The sequence below is a fragment of the Neolamprologus multifasciatus genome, chromosome 9 (assembly GCF_963576455.1).
Source record: "Neolamprologus multifasciatus chromosome 9, fNeoMul1.2, whole genome shotgun sequence".
NCBI classification, from domain to species: domain Eukaryota; kingdom Metazoa; phylum Chordata; class Actinopteri; order Cichliformes; family Cichlidae; genus Neolamprologus; species Neolamprologus multifasciatus.
In genome coordinates this window covers 5,426,676-5,444,295 of record NC_140447.1, presented here as the reverse complement: position 1 = coordinate 5,444,295, position 17,620 = coordinate 5,426,676, and the positions used below count along the sequence as shown (strand labels likewise).

Genomic DNA, 17,620 nt, shown 5'->3' with positions numbered 1-17,620 from the left:
ATCCAAACAAAATGTGATCTTTGAGGTTGTCTTAGAAATAAATCACATGACTGAGGAAGCAGTAAAAACTGCACTATTGTCATTGAGATTCCAGGTTTGCTTTGTATTTTTGCACTAGTTAGTAGATTTAGTTGCCAGTTGGCTCAGCTGTAATCCTTCCTTTGTGTTCCTGTTTTCCTCACATCAGTTCCTTTTCTTTCACATGTATGTTTGCCCATCTGGTTATTTTCCTTCCCGTTTCCTCTGCCCCGTTTTGTCCTTTTGTGTGGTTGAATGAGCCAGCACAGCGGGGAGATGCTGTAGCAGCACCGTGACATCGTGATGTGGTAGCTTTGTTTTGTGTGAGTCAGAAATAAACCTGGACACATTAAGAAGTGGAAGAGTTATTGGGACAGAAATGTGCAACTATAGTTGCATTATTAATGATAAAGCTGCAATCCTGAGTGTTTCCCTGAGTCTGGGCTCCTTCGTTTTGGATCCTTATGAACAAGTTATGAAACCTTTCAGTCACCATTCCTGGGATTTTTTTTTTACATAAGAGCAAAAACTTGAAACACAACATATTTTTTAAAAAACCCACAAACATTTCCGGCAACAACAACAAAAATCTATTCTCTGGTGTAAATGAGGCAGTTATTTAAATTAAAGAGTCTTTTTAGTGAATCTCAAAAAAGACATTATTCATGGACTTACAGAATCACAACGATTTTATGGCATTTTATACTCAGATGATAAAGAAGATAAGGGTTAGGGTTATTCATAAACCTTTGAGTGTGACTTCCAGGATCACTGTGTCCTTTGCACAACCACACAACAGGCATCACAGGCTGATGAACAGCAAACAAAGCTGGACAAAGTTCTTCATATATCATATATAGCTTTATTTATTTTTGCATGAGGAATACACGGTGAAAATCCCCTGCAAACAGAGCCCCAGTCAGCCCCTGAACGCGACAGAGGAGGCTGTACACAAAATGTTCAAACATCAGCAAGCAAACCTTAAGTTCTGTAAGCTATACTTCAGCGATTAAGCGTACAAACCTGACATGAAAAATAAACTGCAGGATCAATAGACTCTCAGGTGAAAGCACTGCATTTGTATAAAGTGTTTTTCAGAGAGAAACATTTATTAAAAAACCATCAGGGTGTTTGTTCATGTAAAGGAACTCTAACAATAAATAAATAAGTTGTTAATTATCAGAGTAACCTTTAATTACCCTGTGTGATTTAGAGCCATGGCTTCATCGACCCCACGAGGAGGGTTGGAAAGGAATTATAAATTTATATCTCATAAAAATCTGGACATTTATAATATGATTGTCTGAGTGATGTTGTTTCAGTTGGATGCTCCTGTGTTCATCCAGCTTAAATATCAGTTGCAACTAACAGCATAATATGAAAATACAGTTAATATACACGACCACACTTTCATTATCAAGACAATAACATCAAAAGTCTGACTGACATAATGTCTCAAAGGTTAGTGGACAGTATTGTACATTAGTCCGGGCAGAAAGAACAAACCTTTATTGTGTCGTCGTTCTCACAGAGCCCTTGTTGTGCTTCCAGGTTTTATGATTTTGTTTCTCGTTTCTTCCTTTGACACTAACAGTTTCTTTGTGTCTAATTTCACATGTTTTTAAAGGCAGACGAGTCTATTCATCATATCAAACTGAGGCAAAGCTGTCTGTGTACACCTTCTGGTCCACACAACATTGCTGTTCTGATGATGTCAGCAGAAAGAAAATGGCATTAAAGGGACTGAGCTGGTTTTAACTAGTCTCTTGTTTGTCATGCACGCTCCTCTGTCTAACAGCAGAAACATATTGGAGCCTTTTTGGAGAATTCAGTTGTGTTAAAGCAGAAAAGCACATCAGCTGCAACGACAGAACAATAGAAAAGCAAACAGATGGTAACTATATGAAGCATCCACCATGAGTTCCTCTGGTTGTTGGGGCAGAGTCATCCACAGGGCCGTAAGATCCTGACAGCCGGGGACTACGTGAAGCCTGCTATGCTCATTCTCGCCACCAACAACAGAACGATGCACTTTTCTCCCAGCAGAGAGATTTTAGGGTCACATTCTTGGTTAATAAAGGTGCAGAGCTCTATAAATGCAGTCCATTTACAGGTTTACACTCACATTATTGGAGGTTTAATACTGACTAACTCCAATCAGTCATCAGACATGGCACAAACAATGAAACGATCCTTTATCTATTCCCACAGAAGGAAATCTTCAGCAAAGACCAGGATCCACTAAACCCTGCGGTGCATTAACAGGACTCGATGCCATATCAAACTGCTGAGTCTGTTCTTATTTTACTGTTTGTCAGTTTTAGGACCTTCTGTGCTTCTTCACAAGCCAAAAAACAAGAAGAAAAATAGTTGTTTAGGGTTTAAATACAAAGTATGTTGGCACTGCTTTTAGTTGTCTAAGAAACATCACTTTACTAAAACAATTACAGATTCTGTAGCTTATTAAGACTTTAAAACAGCAGCAAATATGAGTATTTATCCACAAGTAATGAACAAATGTCAAATGCATATTCACAAACATAATGTGCACCTCGTGGCCAGAACATTATCAGCTCTGCCATCAGTGCTCAATAAGCTTTGTTCAGACTAACGTAAGAATAAACACTCTTTGCCCAAGCGTCACACGAAGCAGAATTTATGTCACAACATGAAACCATTTCAACAGTGCGTCTGACTTCACAGCAGTGAACCTTTGACTTCATTCATTCTTTGTGAACTCTCCCGCCTCCCAGCGCAGAGCCATGGCGCTCTTGCGTCTTCCTCCAGTGTGGATCTCTGGAAACTGGCAAAAGACACGTTATTGGTTTACTGCATTCACACCACTGCCTCCACCTCTTCCACCAGCTTTCTCAGGTTGTTAAAATAAAGATGGGATAAGCAAGTTTTGCAATGACAGTCTACCTTTTCTTTCTGTTATTGACTCAAACTATTGTCAGTTAAGACAGGAGGTACAACCCTGTCATGCCAGTTGCTGCTATATTTGACGCACATACTGTTTTCAGATGTACAAATCATCATCGAAACTATAATGCAAGATGGTCAAAGGAGCTTGGAAAGAAAAGCGTCTGGACTTCTTTAAGTTGCTTGAAGACGTTTCACCTTCATCCGAGAAGCTTCTTCAGTTCTAAGGTCAAATGGTGGAGAGTCCCAGATTTAAACCTAGTGGGAGTTTCCCCCCACAGAGGGACAAAAGGACCCCCTGATGATCCTCTAATCGCCTGAGCCAAGGTGTGAAACTGGGTGTGGGTCCCAATCAGCCAGAGTTTCGGGTGAGCTCATTGTGAAACCTGGCCCCACGCTTTTCTTTGCAAGCTCCTTTGACTATGATGACCTGGATGACTGAGAACCTTCACAGATATAATGCAAGATAACTGCCTTCAGAGGGAGACTGATGTAACACGGCTTCCACTACTTAAATATAAATATTTGTCTTAAAGAGACTTTACTGTGCATGGCACACTAACTTTGACTAAATTAATGGTGAAAATTGGACATCAAATATGATACAGCCATGAAGTAGAGTCTATTTTATAAAGCCTATAGTTTTGGCTGCTACGAATAACAAGCTTACTGTTTAAATTGTGTGGAGGGCGAAATGTCCTAGAAGAGTATTAGTAGTAGTAATTAGTAAGTAAGTAGTTTTTACTGCCTAAAATAAACTATTGTAACAAACAAAGCCATAAAATGTTACATGTTATGTAAAAAGAGTTACATACACTCAGTGTGGACATGAATGTCAGAGTTTCTTTGTTAGCAAAAAAAGGGTTTGTTCACCACTCACTAGAATAACCAACATTCAGAATAAAATTCATCTCAGGGAAAATCTGGGAAGGAGAATTGTAGATTTCATCTTTTGGAGCCATTTCTGAACACTCACAGATTCCCATATTAATCCCAATAATATTTGAATGGAAGCAAGTATAATGTAAACAGAAATGACTGTCATGGTCCGTGGTCCTGTGTGTGGAATGTGTGATGCGCGGGTAGCCACACCCCCAGGCTGGGCCATCACCGGCACACCTGCTCTCCATCGGGGTGATTACCTGAAGAGCTACTTAACCCCGACGGATGCTCCACGCCAGTCCGTTAATTACCTCTCTGTGGTAACAAGACTCCCGCGAAAGCGTTGCATTCCTATCTTGTTGGAGCTGCGTTAAATCTGCCTACTTGTGTCTAGGTTTCGATCCGGCGTTCAGCCACCTGCCTGTCCTCCTGCTCAATTGGATCACCCGGTACATCATCTGGCCCATCCACTACCTCCACGGATTTCCTTCTCACGGACTTCCCTCCCGAGCTCCCACGGTCCCGCTCTAATCCCTCCTACGGCCCCGATTCCGACTTCCTCGCATCATTGTTTCCCCGGGTTTTTTAGTTCCTCGTTTTGCTCCTTTGGTTTTCCCGGGTTGCCTTTTGTTGTTATAATAAAGTGTCATCTTCTGCTAGCGCTTGAGTCTGCGTTTGGATCCTTTTGTGCACGCGTGCCACGGCGCATGACAGTGACTCTAACACTGAACCCTGTGGGACTCCATAGTTAACGTTTATTTCATGAGGACTCTCCATTTACATGAACAAATAATCTACGCAGAACCTTTAGTATCTGTTTATAATAAAATAATATAATAATATAATAATAAAATACTGTAGTCAACAGTAATGAGGTCTAGCAGGATAAGGACAGAGACGAGCATCCGACTTGTTTCTGGTGGGTGTCGGACTCTGACAAGGCTGCTCTTGGTCACAAATCAAGCATCGAGCAGTCCGGACTGAGACTCAAACTCCGAACTCTGTCGTCATGGCCACTGAGCTCTGCGGCTTCACTGAGAGAGGGATATTTCCAGACAACAGCATTGTTGTGGGCATATCCGTGAGCAGAGACCAGCTACTTGTAGTTGGGTGCAAACACCAGGATGAGATCTGGGACTGTGTCAAGTGAGCTGATACAGGAGCCACTTGGAGAGGTGTCTCCTGTTAGTGGCCTCATGATTAAGTTCTGCCTCCAGCCTTGCACTGAAGTAGCTGCACAGCTCAGTGTAAGGAGGCATGAATGAGAAGCAGCAGCACTTCCTGCCAGCTGGAAAAGGGTGGAGCGCCCACTCCAGCTCCAGAACGGGTTGCTGCCCCGAGTGGAGGAGGATGTTGGGTTTGTGTGAGAGCAGAGTGTGTGACTAACAGACTCTGCTGAGCATAAAAGTGGAGCTGTCAGTTTACCTATCAAATCTACGTCGCTCCCCTCAGCTACGATCACGAGCTGAGTGACATGAGATCATGATCACTGAAAACAAATACTTCACGTTATCGCTGCTGAAAGTGGTTCCACATGCTCTTAAATCACAACGTAGTTGTTGCAGTCGTGCACAGTAGACTACAGTCCTCTGAAACAAAGATTAGACTTTGAAGTTTAATAATGTCCCTCCTTACTGAGCGCTTAATTCCTCGTTTATAAAGTCGGCAGAAGCGTTTTAACCTCTCCTGGTTCATCAGCTCATACACAGTAGAACATGTACATGCTGTCATTTAAACAGTGATTTGTCATTTCTTACTGTAGTTCATGGCTAACTCAAGCAGTAAACAGTTGTTGGTTAAGCATGCTGTGTGCTTAACTAACTCCATTAAATGAATTAATAAAAGAAAATTAATGAATTAATTAAATATCCTAAATTTAAAGTGACTATTGTTTTTGCCTTATAAAGCATTTATAAATGAAAATTAAAGAACCTCAAGTACAACAAGTCTCAGCTCTGTTCACAACAGAAACAACACACAAATGATGCACACAGAGATACAAAGAAAGATGTGTTGGCAGGGACAAACATTCCCATTCGAGGTTTCCAGAATACTGACATGTAAGAGGAGCAGAGCCTTCAGCTCTTTATTTAAGAAAATTAGGACAGAGAAGAAAAAATACTAGAAATATAAGAGAGAATGGAAATATAAAACATCTGGTGTCAATTTTGTGGAAAATAAAGCAAAAACAAACTGTAGTGTGGGCTTCATAGGTGCTGCTGTCACTGAGTGTGTAGAAGTGTAATAATCTGTTTACAATAACAGTGCACCTTTTTGGCTACAAACATGGTGTTTTTATTATATTGTGAGTTAGACGGAGGAATTCCTGCACCGTGGCTCAGGTGATGAGGCACATGATGTCAGTGTCCGTGTGTTTTTCCGTCTCCTGTGTTTCCCCGGATCCTGGGCAGGACCTTGGACACTCCCACTCACCTGTTTCATTCAGTGACGATCAGCGTGGCTGCATTTAAGCCCGGTGAGATCATCTCTTCTTCTCCAGTCCATCAGCGACTCATGGTGACAGCATGGCTCTATTTCCTTGTGATTTTGCTGCTGATTGTTGCATACTTACCTCGTCTCCTCGTGCCTACAGCTTTCTTTGCAATCCTTCTCAAGAAGCGTCATGGTATTTGTGATCAATTTGCACGCCAGCTGAGGCAGGCTGAGCCGATCGCGCCCTTCATCGCGTCCTTCAAGGCCTGAATGATCAGATGTGGGACAACTTAGCCTCCCAAGATGCCCGAGTCCTTCGAGGATCTGGTCTCTCTCTTAGGATTGAAAATGGCCTGAGGGAGAGAGGGCTGAAAGGAGTCTCAGCCCACCTATTTTCATTAGTCTCCTCTGGTCCTAGCTTCCATTCTGCTCTATACTCTGGATTCACTGGCAGCCGTCTGTTTGAACCCGTCCACGGTGCCATCTTCACAAAACTGGACCTGGAAAACACCTACCATTAAGTCCACATCAGATATGGGAATGAATGGAAGAGAGCCTTAATTCACCACTGGGTGACTTTGAATACCAAGTCATGCCTTCCAGTCTTACAAATTCATCAGCACTTCAGGCACTAGTGAATAACATTCTCAGAGATCTCCTGAACCTTTTCGTGTTTGTCCACCTCAGTGACATTTTTTCCAAGGATTGCACAGATAATTGAATCCACTTCCACACGGTGTTTCAGTGGCTGCTGTATGTAAAGCAGAGAAGTGCGAGCTGCATTCACCATCCGTCATTTTTCTGGACTAATTTCTGGCAGGGGGGCAGGTGAAGACGGACCCTGCCAAATCTGAGCAGTCGCTGAATGGCCCACTCCTTCCACTCGCAGGCACCTTCAACAGTTCCTTGGGTTTGCGAACTTGTACAGACGTTTCCCATTTCATCCACAACTACAGTCAGGTAGCAGCACCTGTAACTTATCTCCAAAAGTTGATTCTGTTCATCTGCACGTGGCGTTTTGTGGGAGAAATGTTTCTCACCCATCCAGGTGACTTCTTCAGCCTCAGCTGCAGGTTTCAATCTTATAAACAGTACATTTGCATAATGACTGAAACCAGCCCACTGAAGGAACAATGGGCTGGGAGGTCAGTTCCTTCATCATAATTATGCAAATTCTCATGACTCAACAACCACTGGCACATCCATTTACGTGAAAAGGGAAAGACCATCTCTGAATCGAGGAGGGGGCCTAAGGGTACATCTGTCACCATCATACAACGCTGTGATTGCAGCCATTCCCCAACTCTCTGTGAGTCTCTCCTAGAGTATTTAAAAGTAGAATGGGAGGCAGAGCCTTCAGTTTTCAGGCCCCTCTTCTGTGGAACCAGCTTCCAGTTTGGATTCAGGAGACAGACACTATCTCTACTTTTAAGATTAGGCTTCAAACTTTCCTTTTTGCTAAAGCATATAGTTAGGGCTGGACCAGGTGACCCTGAGTCCTCCCTTAGTTATGCTGCAATAAACGTAGGCTGCCGGGGGATTCCCATGATGCATTGAGTTTTTCCTTTCCAGTCACCTTTCTCACTCACTATGTGTTAACAGACCTCTCTGCATTGAATCATATCTGTTATTAATCTCTGTCTCTCTTCCACAGCATGTCTTTATCCTGTCTTCCTTCTCTCACACCAACCAATCACAGCAGATGGCCCCGCCCCTCCCTGAGCCTGGTTCTGCTGGAGGTTTCTTCCTGTTAAAAGGGAGTTTTTCCTTCCCACTGTCGCCAACGTGCTGCTCATAGGGGGTCATATGATTGTTGGGTTTTTCTCTGTATCTATGAAGCGCCTTGAGGTGACTTTTGTTGTGATTTGGCGCTATATAAATAAAATTGAATTGAATTGAATTAAATTTAAAAAATTGAGTGGGACTCATGGCCATTGATCAGTGGTCTTTGATCAGTGGTTGTTGATCAATGGTCATAAGAATTTGCATAATTATGATGAAGGAACTGACCTCCCAGCCCATTGTTCCTTCAGTGGGCTGGTTTCAGTCATTATGCAAATGTACTGTTTATACAATTGGGGAAACCTGGAGTCAGCTGAGACTGAAGACGTCACCTACTCACCAGGATGGTTGAGCATGCATCAAGACACCTGTAACTTACCTCATGTCCGCAAAGGTTTCGTTCACTTGGCCACCTGAAGCTGAATCAGATCACAAGAACTTAACCTATTTGAGAACAGCCAAGAGACTGGACGACCGTCAAGGCTCACTGGTCGCTATTTTTTGCACGTTTTAACTTTAACTCCTATCGCTCAAGGTCCAGAAATGTCAAATGCTCTCTCCCGCCAGTTTGCCACCAACACTAGTTCTGCTGAGCCTGGCTACATCCTCCCTGGTTCCTGCAGGGTGGGTGCAGTAACCTGGAGAATCAAGGACACGATCCAGCAGGTCCTTCAGGAGAAGCCTAACCCAGTACTGGCCCGCCTGGTTGCCAGTTTGTACCCACCTCTACATGTGCCACAGTACTCCACTGCATCCATACCTTCCATTTTCCCATTCATCCTGGGATGAGTAGGACCATATCTTTGCTTCGCTGTCACTTTTGGTGGGATTCGGTAGAAAAGGATGTGAGAGCGTACGTAGTAGCTTGCCTGCAATAAACACCAGTGCTTTTTCGGGTTGCTCCAACCACTAGCCTTTCCACAGAGACTCTGTTCCACATAGATTTTGTTACTGGTCTTCCCGCTTCCTCGGGAAAAACTGTAATACTCACCAGTGTTGATAGGATTTCTAATTCAGCCCACCTTTAGCATTGGACAAACTGCCATCAGCTGTTGAGACAGCTTGAGAGATCATGTTTTCTGACTCCACGGAATTCCAGTGGAGATCCTGTCTGATCGAGGTCCTCAGTTTACTTCACAGGTGTGGAAGTCCTTCTGTTCTGCATTGGGAGCTGTTGGGGTTTACAATGATTTATTAAAGCTGTTTTTATTGTTTTTATATACCCAACGCAATGCGCTCAAAAACAAGTTGGCGCTCCATGTTTTGAGGATCTAAAACGTTCTTCAGTAGCATGACGGGATTGGACTGGGGTGACTGTGGCTCAGGAGGCAGAGCAGGTCACTTACTGATCGGAAGGTTGGTGGTTTGATCCCAGGCTCCTCCAGTCTGCATGACAAGTATTCTTGGGCAAGATGCTAACCCCAAGTTTCTCTCCGATGCATCCATCGGAGTGTGATTGTGTAGTTAGAGAGAGTGCTTGTCAGTCCAAATATTGAGAACTGAGAACTGAACATGCTTACACATCACACTAGATAATGGTTAGAAGGATCTTTGCTGGGCCAAAGAGAGTCAAATAGAAACAGTCGTAGGATATTATTAAAATGATCAAGGCTAGGCAGGGAGGGGTTTTCTTTTCTGTCGGGTCATTCCAGGAAAAGAAGCAGATAATGAGGGTCGTGAGTGAGGAGAAGGCCAAACGGAGACATCAGGATGGTTTGGCGAAGAAGACAGTTATAGTGTGTTATTGTTGGGTTATAAAAACGATACGGCCCGATCCAGGGCCGTCCTTTGAGTGAAGACAGCTGGCTGTGTTCACGCTGTAACTAAGCAAATTAAATCTTTTTAAATTACATATATTTCTCCTGTAATTCCTTCTGAAGAAAGCAGGTCAGTCTCAGTTCCAGATATCATCCCCAGACCAACAGCCAAACAAAACGGTTGGATCACGAGCTGGAGGCTACGCTTCACTGCTTCACAACAATCCATCAACTCGGTCATCAAATCTCGTCTGGGTGGAGTATGTACACATGTCTCACATCTCATCTGCACAGTTTTGTCTTCTGTTGAGATCTCCCCAGGATACCAACCCCCTTTATTCCCAGAGACACAGATTGAACTTGCTGCTCCTTCTGTGCGACATCACTTGCAGCGGTGTCAACATATCACGGGCCAGAGACATTACACTTATCTATAAATGTTTATAAGGCAACAATAGTCCTCACGTTAGATGAGGTCACACAAATTACTAGTAAATCATATCTTATTTACACTATAAATGAGACAATGAGCACATTATATTTGGGCTTATTTATCAAGTCTTGGGTTTCATAATGACAGTACAAATATGAAATGCAAAGCATGAAATTGGATGTTTTGGTTGATGACAAAGAAATTCAAAGATGTTTTATCAAGAACTCACTCTGTGATCACACGACAGAGCAGCACGATCCATCCTGTGGGTGGTTTTCATTGGTGAAGATGGAGACGACTTGCACTTCACAGGAACATCAACTAATAAGAAACACCACAATTGATAATTAGCATTAACTTAGGCAAATGGAGGGAAAACATGGTGAATATCATGCTAGCATACCTGAGTTATTAAAGGTCAGCGTTTCCATGCGGTTTGACAATACTCTTTCTGCGCTGAACCTGTCTTTGGCATACAGAGTTTCCCTCTCCTTTTTCAGCTCGTCCTCCCTCTGCTTTACCATCTTGATCTCTTCATCCACCAAGGATATTGAGCTTCTTGAACGTAGTTTGAAAAACGGGTTGTTCAGGAACATTTTTTCCTGGGGCTGCTCACATGCTTTACTGAGAGAGAACTCAGAGGCACTGCGAATGATCAAATTGGACGTCTCCAGGATGATGACGCTGGAGCTGGTCTCTTTGGAGTGCCACTCACTAGACTGAGCATTCACGTTGTCTTTAACATGCCTGGGACTAGAGGTAAAGTCATTGCTAGGGTCCAGAATGATTACATTGTTCGCTGACATTTCATGTTTCAGGGGTTCCTTGGTAGGTGAGGAGGTGATGACGAATGACGGCGTCAGTGGAGTGCTTATTGATCTAGGGATACTTCTCGATGGTGCACAATCAGTTGACTTGCCCATCCTGGAAAGGCCCCTCTCCCTTTTGAAATTTTCTTCCCTCTCCAGTGATATGCGAATATCCCTTTCAACTGTTTCTGGGTCATCATAAGGGGACCTGTAGCTGGAATCATCCAAACCAGAATCCTCTGAGCAGGGGCTAAACTGGGTGTGAGGATACTCCCCAACCAGATCTAAGTTTTCCAGATCATGTGCTTTCTTGTGAGGTCGGTCAATGTTGCGTACTGGAGTGTACATGAAGCTGTAGCTGCCGTGGAAGCTCAGCTGCTTGGTTGTAGGTAAGACTACCTTGTTTTTGGTTTGTTCCTCCATTTCCCGCCACTGTTTCCGAGCCAGCTGGAAGTCCACGTGCTCTGTACTAACATTCTCACTCTTGGTTTCCTGTATCACACAGAAGTCTTTAGGTAGCTTCTTGACTGCATCTACGCTGATGTGCGGTTGGTGAGTGATGTGGTTATAATTGGCGTCTTTACCATTCTCACTCTCATCTTCAGATATTTTAGACAAGCCTTGAAGGCCTAACGGGTTATATTTAACCTCTTGTGAAGGGCTGGGGAAAGGCATGTCAACCTCGGGCTGTTCCAGAACGTCTTCCACTTGCGGGACCTCGAAACACACTTCATGAAAAGCGTTGCTGTCTTGGTCTTCAGCACCTGTCATCTCAGCTTTTTGTACAAAGAGCTCCTGGGCACTCAACTGAAGACTATCCAAGTATGAATCGTCATCTTCTCTATTAATAGAAGAGGAGAATATCGTTCTCCATTTTTCATCCGCCTCACTATCTGAGGATGCTGCTGCAATCTCAACTCTCAGGCATTCTTCCATTTCATCAGGACCAGGTTCATGGCAGGATTCGGTGGAGACGTCTGACATAGCTTCTTCTCTAATGCACTGTGCTAACATAGACTCCTCTGTGACGGATGGTTCAAATATGAGTTCTTGGGCCTCTGGGTCTTTATAGATTTCCAGATTTAGATAGCCATCTTCTTCAGAATGCAGATAATTGTCAACAGCCCCAGGCTCTGGCTCAGGATACTGATCTAGCTCAGGGTCTAGCACTGGTTCTGGGTATTCCTCCGGTTCAGGGAATTCCTCCGGTTCAGGGTATTGCTCTGGCTCAGGGTCTAGTGCTGGTTCAGGGAATTGCATTGATTCTGGGAATGGCTCTGGCTCAGGGTATTGCTCCGGTTCAGGGTATTGCTCTGGTTCAGGGTATTGCTCCGGTTCAGGGTATTGCTCTAGTTCAAGACTTAGTTCCTCGGGATCTTCACCAGGCTCTGGGCTTCGTACTGGTACAGCATCTTGTTCTAGCTCCGGGGTCTGCTCCTGCTCTGGATCTAGTTCTGGTGTTTTCCTCCTCTTATGTTGGGGGTCATTCTCACACACACTGTCTACGCTGGAGAGTGGGTCGGACACAGATGAGGTGACTGATTCCTTCCTGCTGAGCTCTTCACAGCCCGGCTCCAAAACCAAAGCTTCTTTTTGATTCTGACGAGCCGTTTCAGTGCAGACGTCGGGCTCAGAGCAGTCACGCTTGTCATTCGCGTCTCTACTGCTTGGCGTGTCAGTTAATAAAGTGTCAGGCGTTACCTTTTCCAACGGAGACTCCGGGACTAATGGCGGTGTCGCTGAACAAACAAGCTCGTCATCTGCAATAAAGTCCTGTTGCTTAGGTGAATCAGCCATACCGACATCCACTTCACACTCCATCTCCAACGCTGATTGTTCTGTTGTTTCCATGGTGATGGACATGGAGTTGTGATCCTCAGCTGTGCTGCAACCTTTGTTCAGTGCCTTTCCATCTGCCTCTCTATCCACCGAGGTCGCCGTCTGAGAGAGAAGAGAATAAGAGAAGGATTTGTTTTTTAGAGCAGAGGATTGCTGTTTGTTTGTTTTAAACACACATATATAGGTGTGTTTGTGTTTCCTCTGTCAGTCAGTGCAGAAAGACAGGCAGCATATAAAAGCAGCTAAATTAGAGAGTATTTTTGTCTATTGTGTCTACCCTTATGTAAGACTACAGGACTGGGTACCACCACACACTTTAATAAGCTTTGTGGGGCTGATTGCTGCTACATCAGGACATGTGTCTGAAATCTTGTGTTGTCATAGGAAAATGTAGCATGTTCAGAGCATAAGCCCTATACATGCTGTTTAGTTACACAAGTAACCAAATAATAAAGACAAAAGTATAAACAGCGTGACAGAAATGTACACAATACAAAAGACTCTCCCTGTGTGTTTGTGTGTCTGTGTGCACACGTCTGTCTGTAAACATGTTTGTTAAACAAATAGAAAAAGTGAGCACTGCCATTACAGATGCCAGGATGCTACTTCCTACATACACTAACATTCAAACTATCAGCCACAACAGTGCCTTCTTAGCTTTGCTACTGAAGGATAGCATCAATTGTGCATGTATTTAAGCTGCAAACGTTCCTGTTATTAAAACTAAATTAGAAATAACACACAGAAAAGATACAGTATATGCTTACTAAAATGTATTTAATCTTTTGCACAAAAGCCTTTGTTGATGCTGGCAGCTTCAAGCTGCCTCCTGTATGCAGAAACTAGTCGATGCAGTGCTCTGCTGTCACGTTGGCCCATTCTGCCACACAGATGTTAAAATCCTTCTCATGGAAAACAAGGTGTTGAGTAATCAGGCCTCATCCTATTTCTATGACCTTACAGTACCAGATCATCCTGTGGGTGATACGGTACAGTTTATATATTAGTGCTATTGTTTAAATCTGTAAACTCTGTAACATGTACTTAATTAGTTCAGTCTGTGACTGTCTGGAGCAACTGTAACACATCATTTCCTTAGAGAATAATAAAGTATTCTGATAACCAACAAAACTGCTATGGCCACTGTTATGTTACGGCCACCTATGTGTTTATACAGCACTCTGTATTTAATCATTAGTTATCATTCATCTCTGGCTCTCTTCCACAGGGTGTCTTTCTCCTGTTGCAGCACATCCTGAGCCTGGTCCTGCCAGAGGCTTCTTCCTGTTGAAAGGGAGTTTTTTCTTCCCACTGTCACCGAAGTGCTTTCTCAAAGGGGCACATGAGGCAACTGCAGAAGCATCCACCCTCACTTCATCTTCATCATCCTGCTAGAGAGCAGCAGATGTTTAACAAGACTGTCTCGGTACATTTTTCTAGAGGTTGCAGATGGTTACTCCACTCCTGAATCTATATCCACTCTCAGTGGTGGGCTGGCGTAGAGCAGCGGTCCCCAACCTTGTGACCACTTTAATCTCTAATCTAAGACAATATTTTCATGGACCGGCCTTTGAGATGTTGCAGATAAATTCAACAAAATAAAACGATACGATTAAGACAAAAGCTGTGGTATTTTGTAAATAAACACGAATTCACTGTGTAACTGTGTAACTTTATTAGCAGCGGCCTCCTGAAACGCGCCAACAACTTTGAGAGCAACACCTTCTCTCTGCCCCTTAATGCTCTCTGGTCGCTATGGTAACGCGTAAACATTTCTTTCAATATAAGACACACAACTGCAACACGGGAAAAGACCCAGGGAAACAGAGTTAACGATAAAAACCCTGAAAACCATCAATTTCACACCCGAGCCTCAGCTCTCACGGCCCATGGCCCAGGTGTTGGGGACTGCTGGCATGTTCCCTGCACAGCGGGGAACATCTGCACTGTTCCCCGCTGTGCAGATCAACAGCGGGGAACAGTGCATCACAATGGTATATTCCACACGTCATGGTAACTTGTGTGATTGCCTCAGAGTTCGTCTTAAGTGTTGTCGTTCATAGTACCATTAAGTTGCTGATGTTATTACAGTTCTCACAGCAGAAGCCTTGCTGACATTGGAAATAGTTCTGTGAAAGTGTAAAAACATAAGCTAGAGAAAAAGTGTTCAGACAGAAAAATGAAACGTGAAGGATTTGTTTCAAAACTGATAGCACTGACAGAAGCAAACGATACATGTGGAACTATATGCATGAGACAACAGACAAAGAAAATACATACAGTCTTAAAACAGCAGCAACTCAAAGTGTGTCGGCACGTAGCTACAGTTGAGACATCTCACTGAAGTTCAAACCAAGCCTTAACATAAAGAAAGATCATTGTTGATGCAGATGAGCTGCTGTGAGTAATTCAGACACTATTGATGTACAACCATGGGAATGGTCTGAAATAAACTATTCAGTGAGCAGCAGTTCCCCCTGTTGATGTCAGAAGTCAGAGGAGGACGTCCAGACTGCTTTGAGCTGATAAGAAGGCAAGAATAACTCAGTCAGCTACTTGTTACAAACGAGGTAGCAGCACATGTATATAGACAGAAAATAATGAATCAAACAGAAGAAACAAATTGAGTTTTCCATCTTGCAGGAGACAAAAATGGCTTTTCAAAGAGCAAAAAGTGCAAAAAATATCATCAGCTGCATCTTCCTGGAAGATACTGCTGACCCTGGCCGTAACTTTCCAGAGTGAGAAAATATTTAACGGATGTTTCACACGGTGGCCAACACCTGTTTGCTCACAATCCTATGGGTTAGTGATGCACCGATACCGATACTGGTATCGGGTATTGGGGCCGATACTGTAAAATGTGTGTGTACTCATACTCGTAAAAGTTAACCGATACCATGAACCGATACTAACTTATTTCATTAATCAGAGGGTGGCTTGTCATTTCTGTTGTAGTTTTTTAGATTGGCCACTAGGGGGACATCCGGCGCTAAACAGGCACAGGGTTAGACGAGTGAGACTGGCAGCTCCAGATAAAAAAGAGAAACTGGAGGCTGCTGTAGCTAGGCTAAACAAAATGTCAGCAGTGTGGAACAGCCAACTTTAACTCAGGTTTTGGAAAAGCGATGAAAAATGTCAAGAGAAAATCACGGGCAGTTAAAATAACAGAGGCTCTGACTCATTTTATCGCTCTGGATGACCAGCCAATGCCGGTCGTGGAAAACATAGGATTGCACCGTCTTCTCAGCATACTCGAGCTGCGATATGAAATATAATAAATAAACAGAAGTGTTTATTTATTATTCTGAAAGCTCGAGACAGTGCCAATAGTTCAGTGATATTTTGTTAAATTACAATGTGGAGACTCTGCAATAATTTAACAGAAGTGCTTATTTTTCACTTGAATTTTTTTTTGTGGTCATTTTATTACAATTTTATTTTTTATCAACAGAGAATAAAATAAAAACTGTCTTCCAATTCATTGCATTTGTGTGTGTGTGTGTGTGTGTGTGTGTGTGGTAGAAGTATCGGTTTTTGTACTCAGTATCGGCAAGTACTCAGATCCAAGTATCGGTATCGTATCGGTTTGAAAAAATTGGTATCGTTGCATCCCTACTACAGGTCCTTAGAAACTTCAACAATGAAACTCATGGACTTCATGGCTGTCTTTTCCTTCTTTAACTGTATAATTTACCGTGTAGTCTTAGTGTGGTGTAAGGTTTAACGAGGTGGGGTATGGTTTGGGACCACAGCCCTTTATAGGCTTTAGGTTCTGTTAGCGGTGCTTGTTTACATGTGGCTAAAATTCCTCCCTCCTACCTATAATTAGGACCAACAAGGAGGAATATTTAATTGTACTTTGGTCACTTTGTAATATTCATGTCCTCAAAGCTGAGTCCAGTGTTTGTAGAAGACCCCGTCTTTGTGTGTCAGTCTCATCCTACCTTACGACCATGAAACAAATGGTTTTCTATCTGGTTTCATCTGCAGTTGGATAGTGACACACACACACACACACACACACACACACACACACTCTCCTGTAGCGACACATGAATGCGACAGACTTGGTGCCATGGTAACCACTGAAAGGCCTGGCACTCATGCTGCAATGCTCAGCTGTCACCTCCTCCACTTCCACCTCCCCCGCAACAACTCATCAGCAGCCTGTTAAATGTGACTGGAAGCAGTGAAACACGACATGTATTAAGTCCTACACTGAAACCTGCCATAGATTTAACACAAGCTGGATCTAAGACAACACACAATGTGTGTGAATGGTTACTGCTAATGTTCGGTAATGTGGTGGAAAACAGGGAAGCTAAAACTAAAGAGCAGTTGAAGGGCGTCACTTTTATTCCATCCCTGGCTGTACAATGAGCTTTGGCAAGGATATACTGTCCAGTCTGACTGTCACTTTCAACACCTCGTTAAGCAGTAATTAGTTCTTCATTAGTAGCTGTAACACAACAGTGTTGGAAGCACTCAGAGAATACAAGACAAATATCTGATTATCTGACCACTGGATGCACAGCTTTGTGTATTTTTTATATTCAGTTGATACAGATGGGCTTGTTTTCTGAAAGCATTCTTCATGTTAGTATAAACAATACATTCAACAATAGTCACGGATTAGTGTTGGATAGATTTCGTGAAATCCCCAAATTTCCTTTTTTAAAAGGAAGAACAAAAATGTTTGGACTCCAGCTGTGTTGTTCTTTTCATGTTCTCTCAGATTTCAT

The 17,620-nt window shown here is 43.2% G+C and overlaps 1 protein-coding gene across 3 annotated transcripts in view; it reads right to left on the bottom strand.

Annotated features, from left to right (window-relative positions):
- Positions 1-752: 752 nt before the first annotated feature.
- Positions 753-17,620, bottom strand: part of palmdb (palmdelphin b) — a 70,510-nt gene continuing 53,642 nt past the window's right edge. For all 3 annotated transcript variants that reach the window (XM_085172662.1, XM_085172663.1, XM_085172664.1), the window contains 3 exons: positions 10,631-12,977; positions 10,457-10,548; positions 753-2,821 (listed from right to left, as the gene is read on the bottom strand). In XM_085172662.1, the coding sequence (XP_085028788.1) occupies positions 2,738-2,821; positions 10,457-10,548; positions 10,631-12,977 (2,523 nt within the window). In that variant the 3' untranslated portion in view covers positions 753-2,737. The remainder of the gene's footprint in view (positions 2,822-10,456; positions 10,549-10,630; positions 12,978-17,620) is intronic.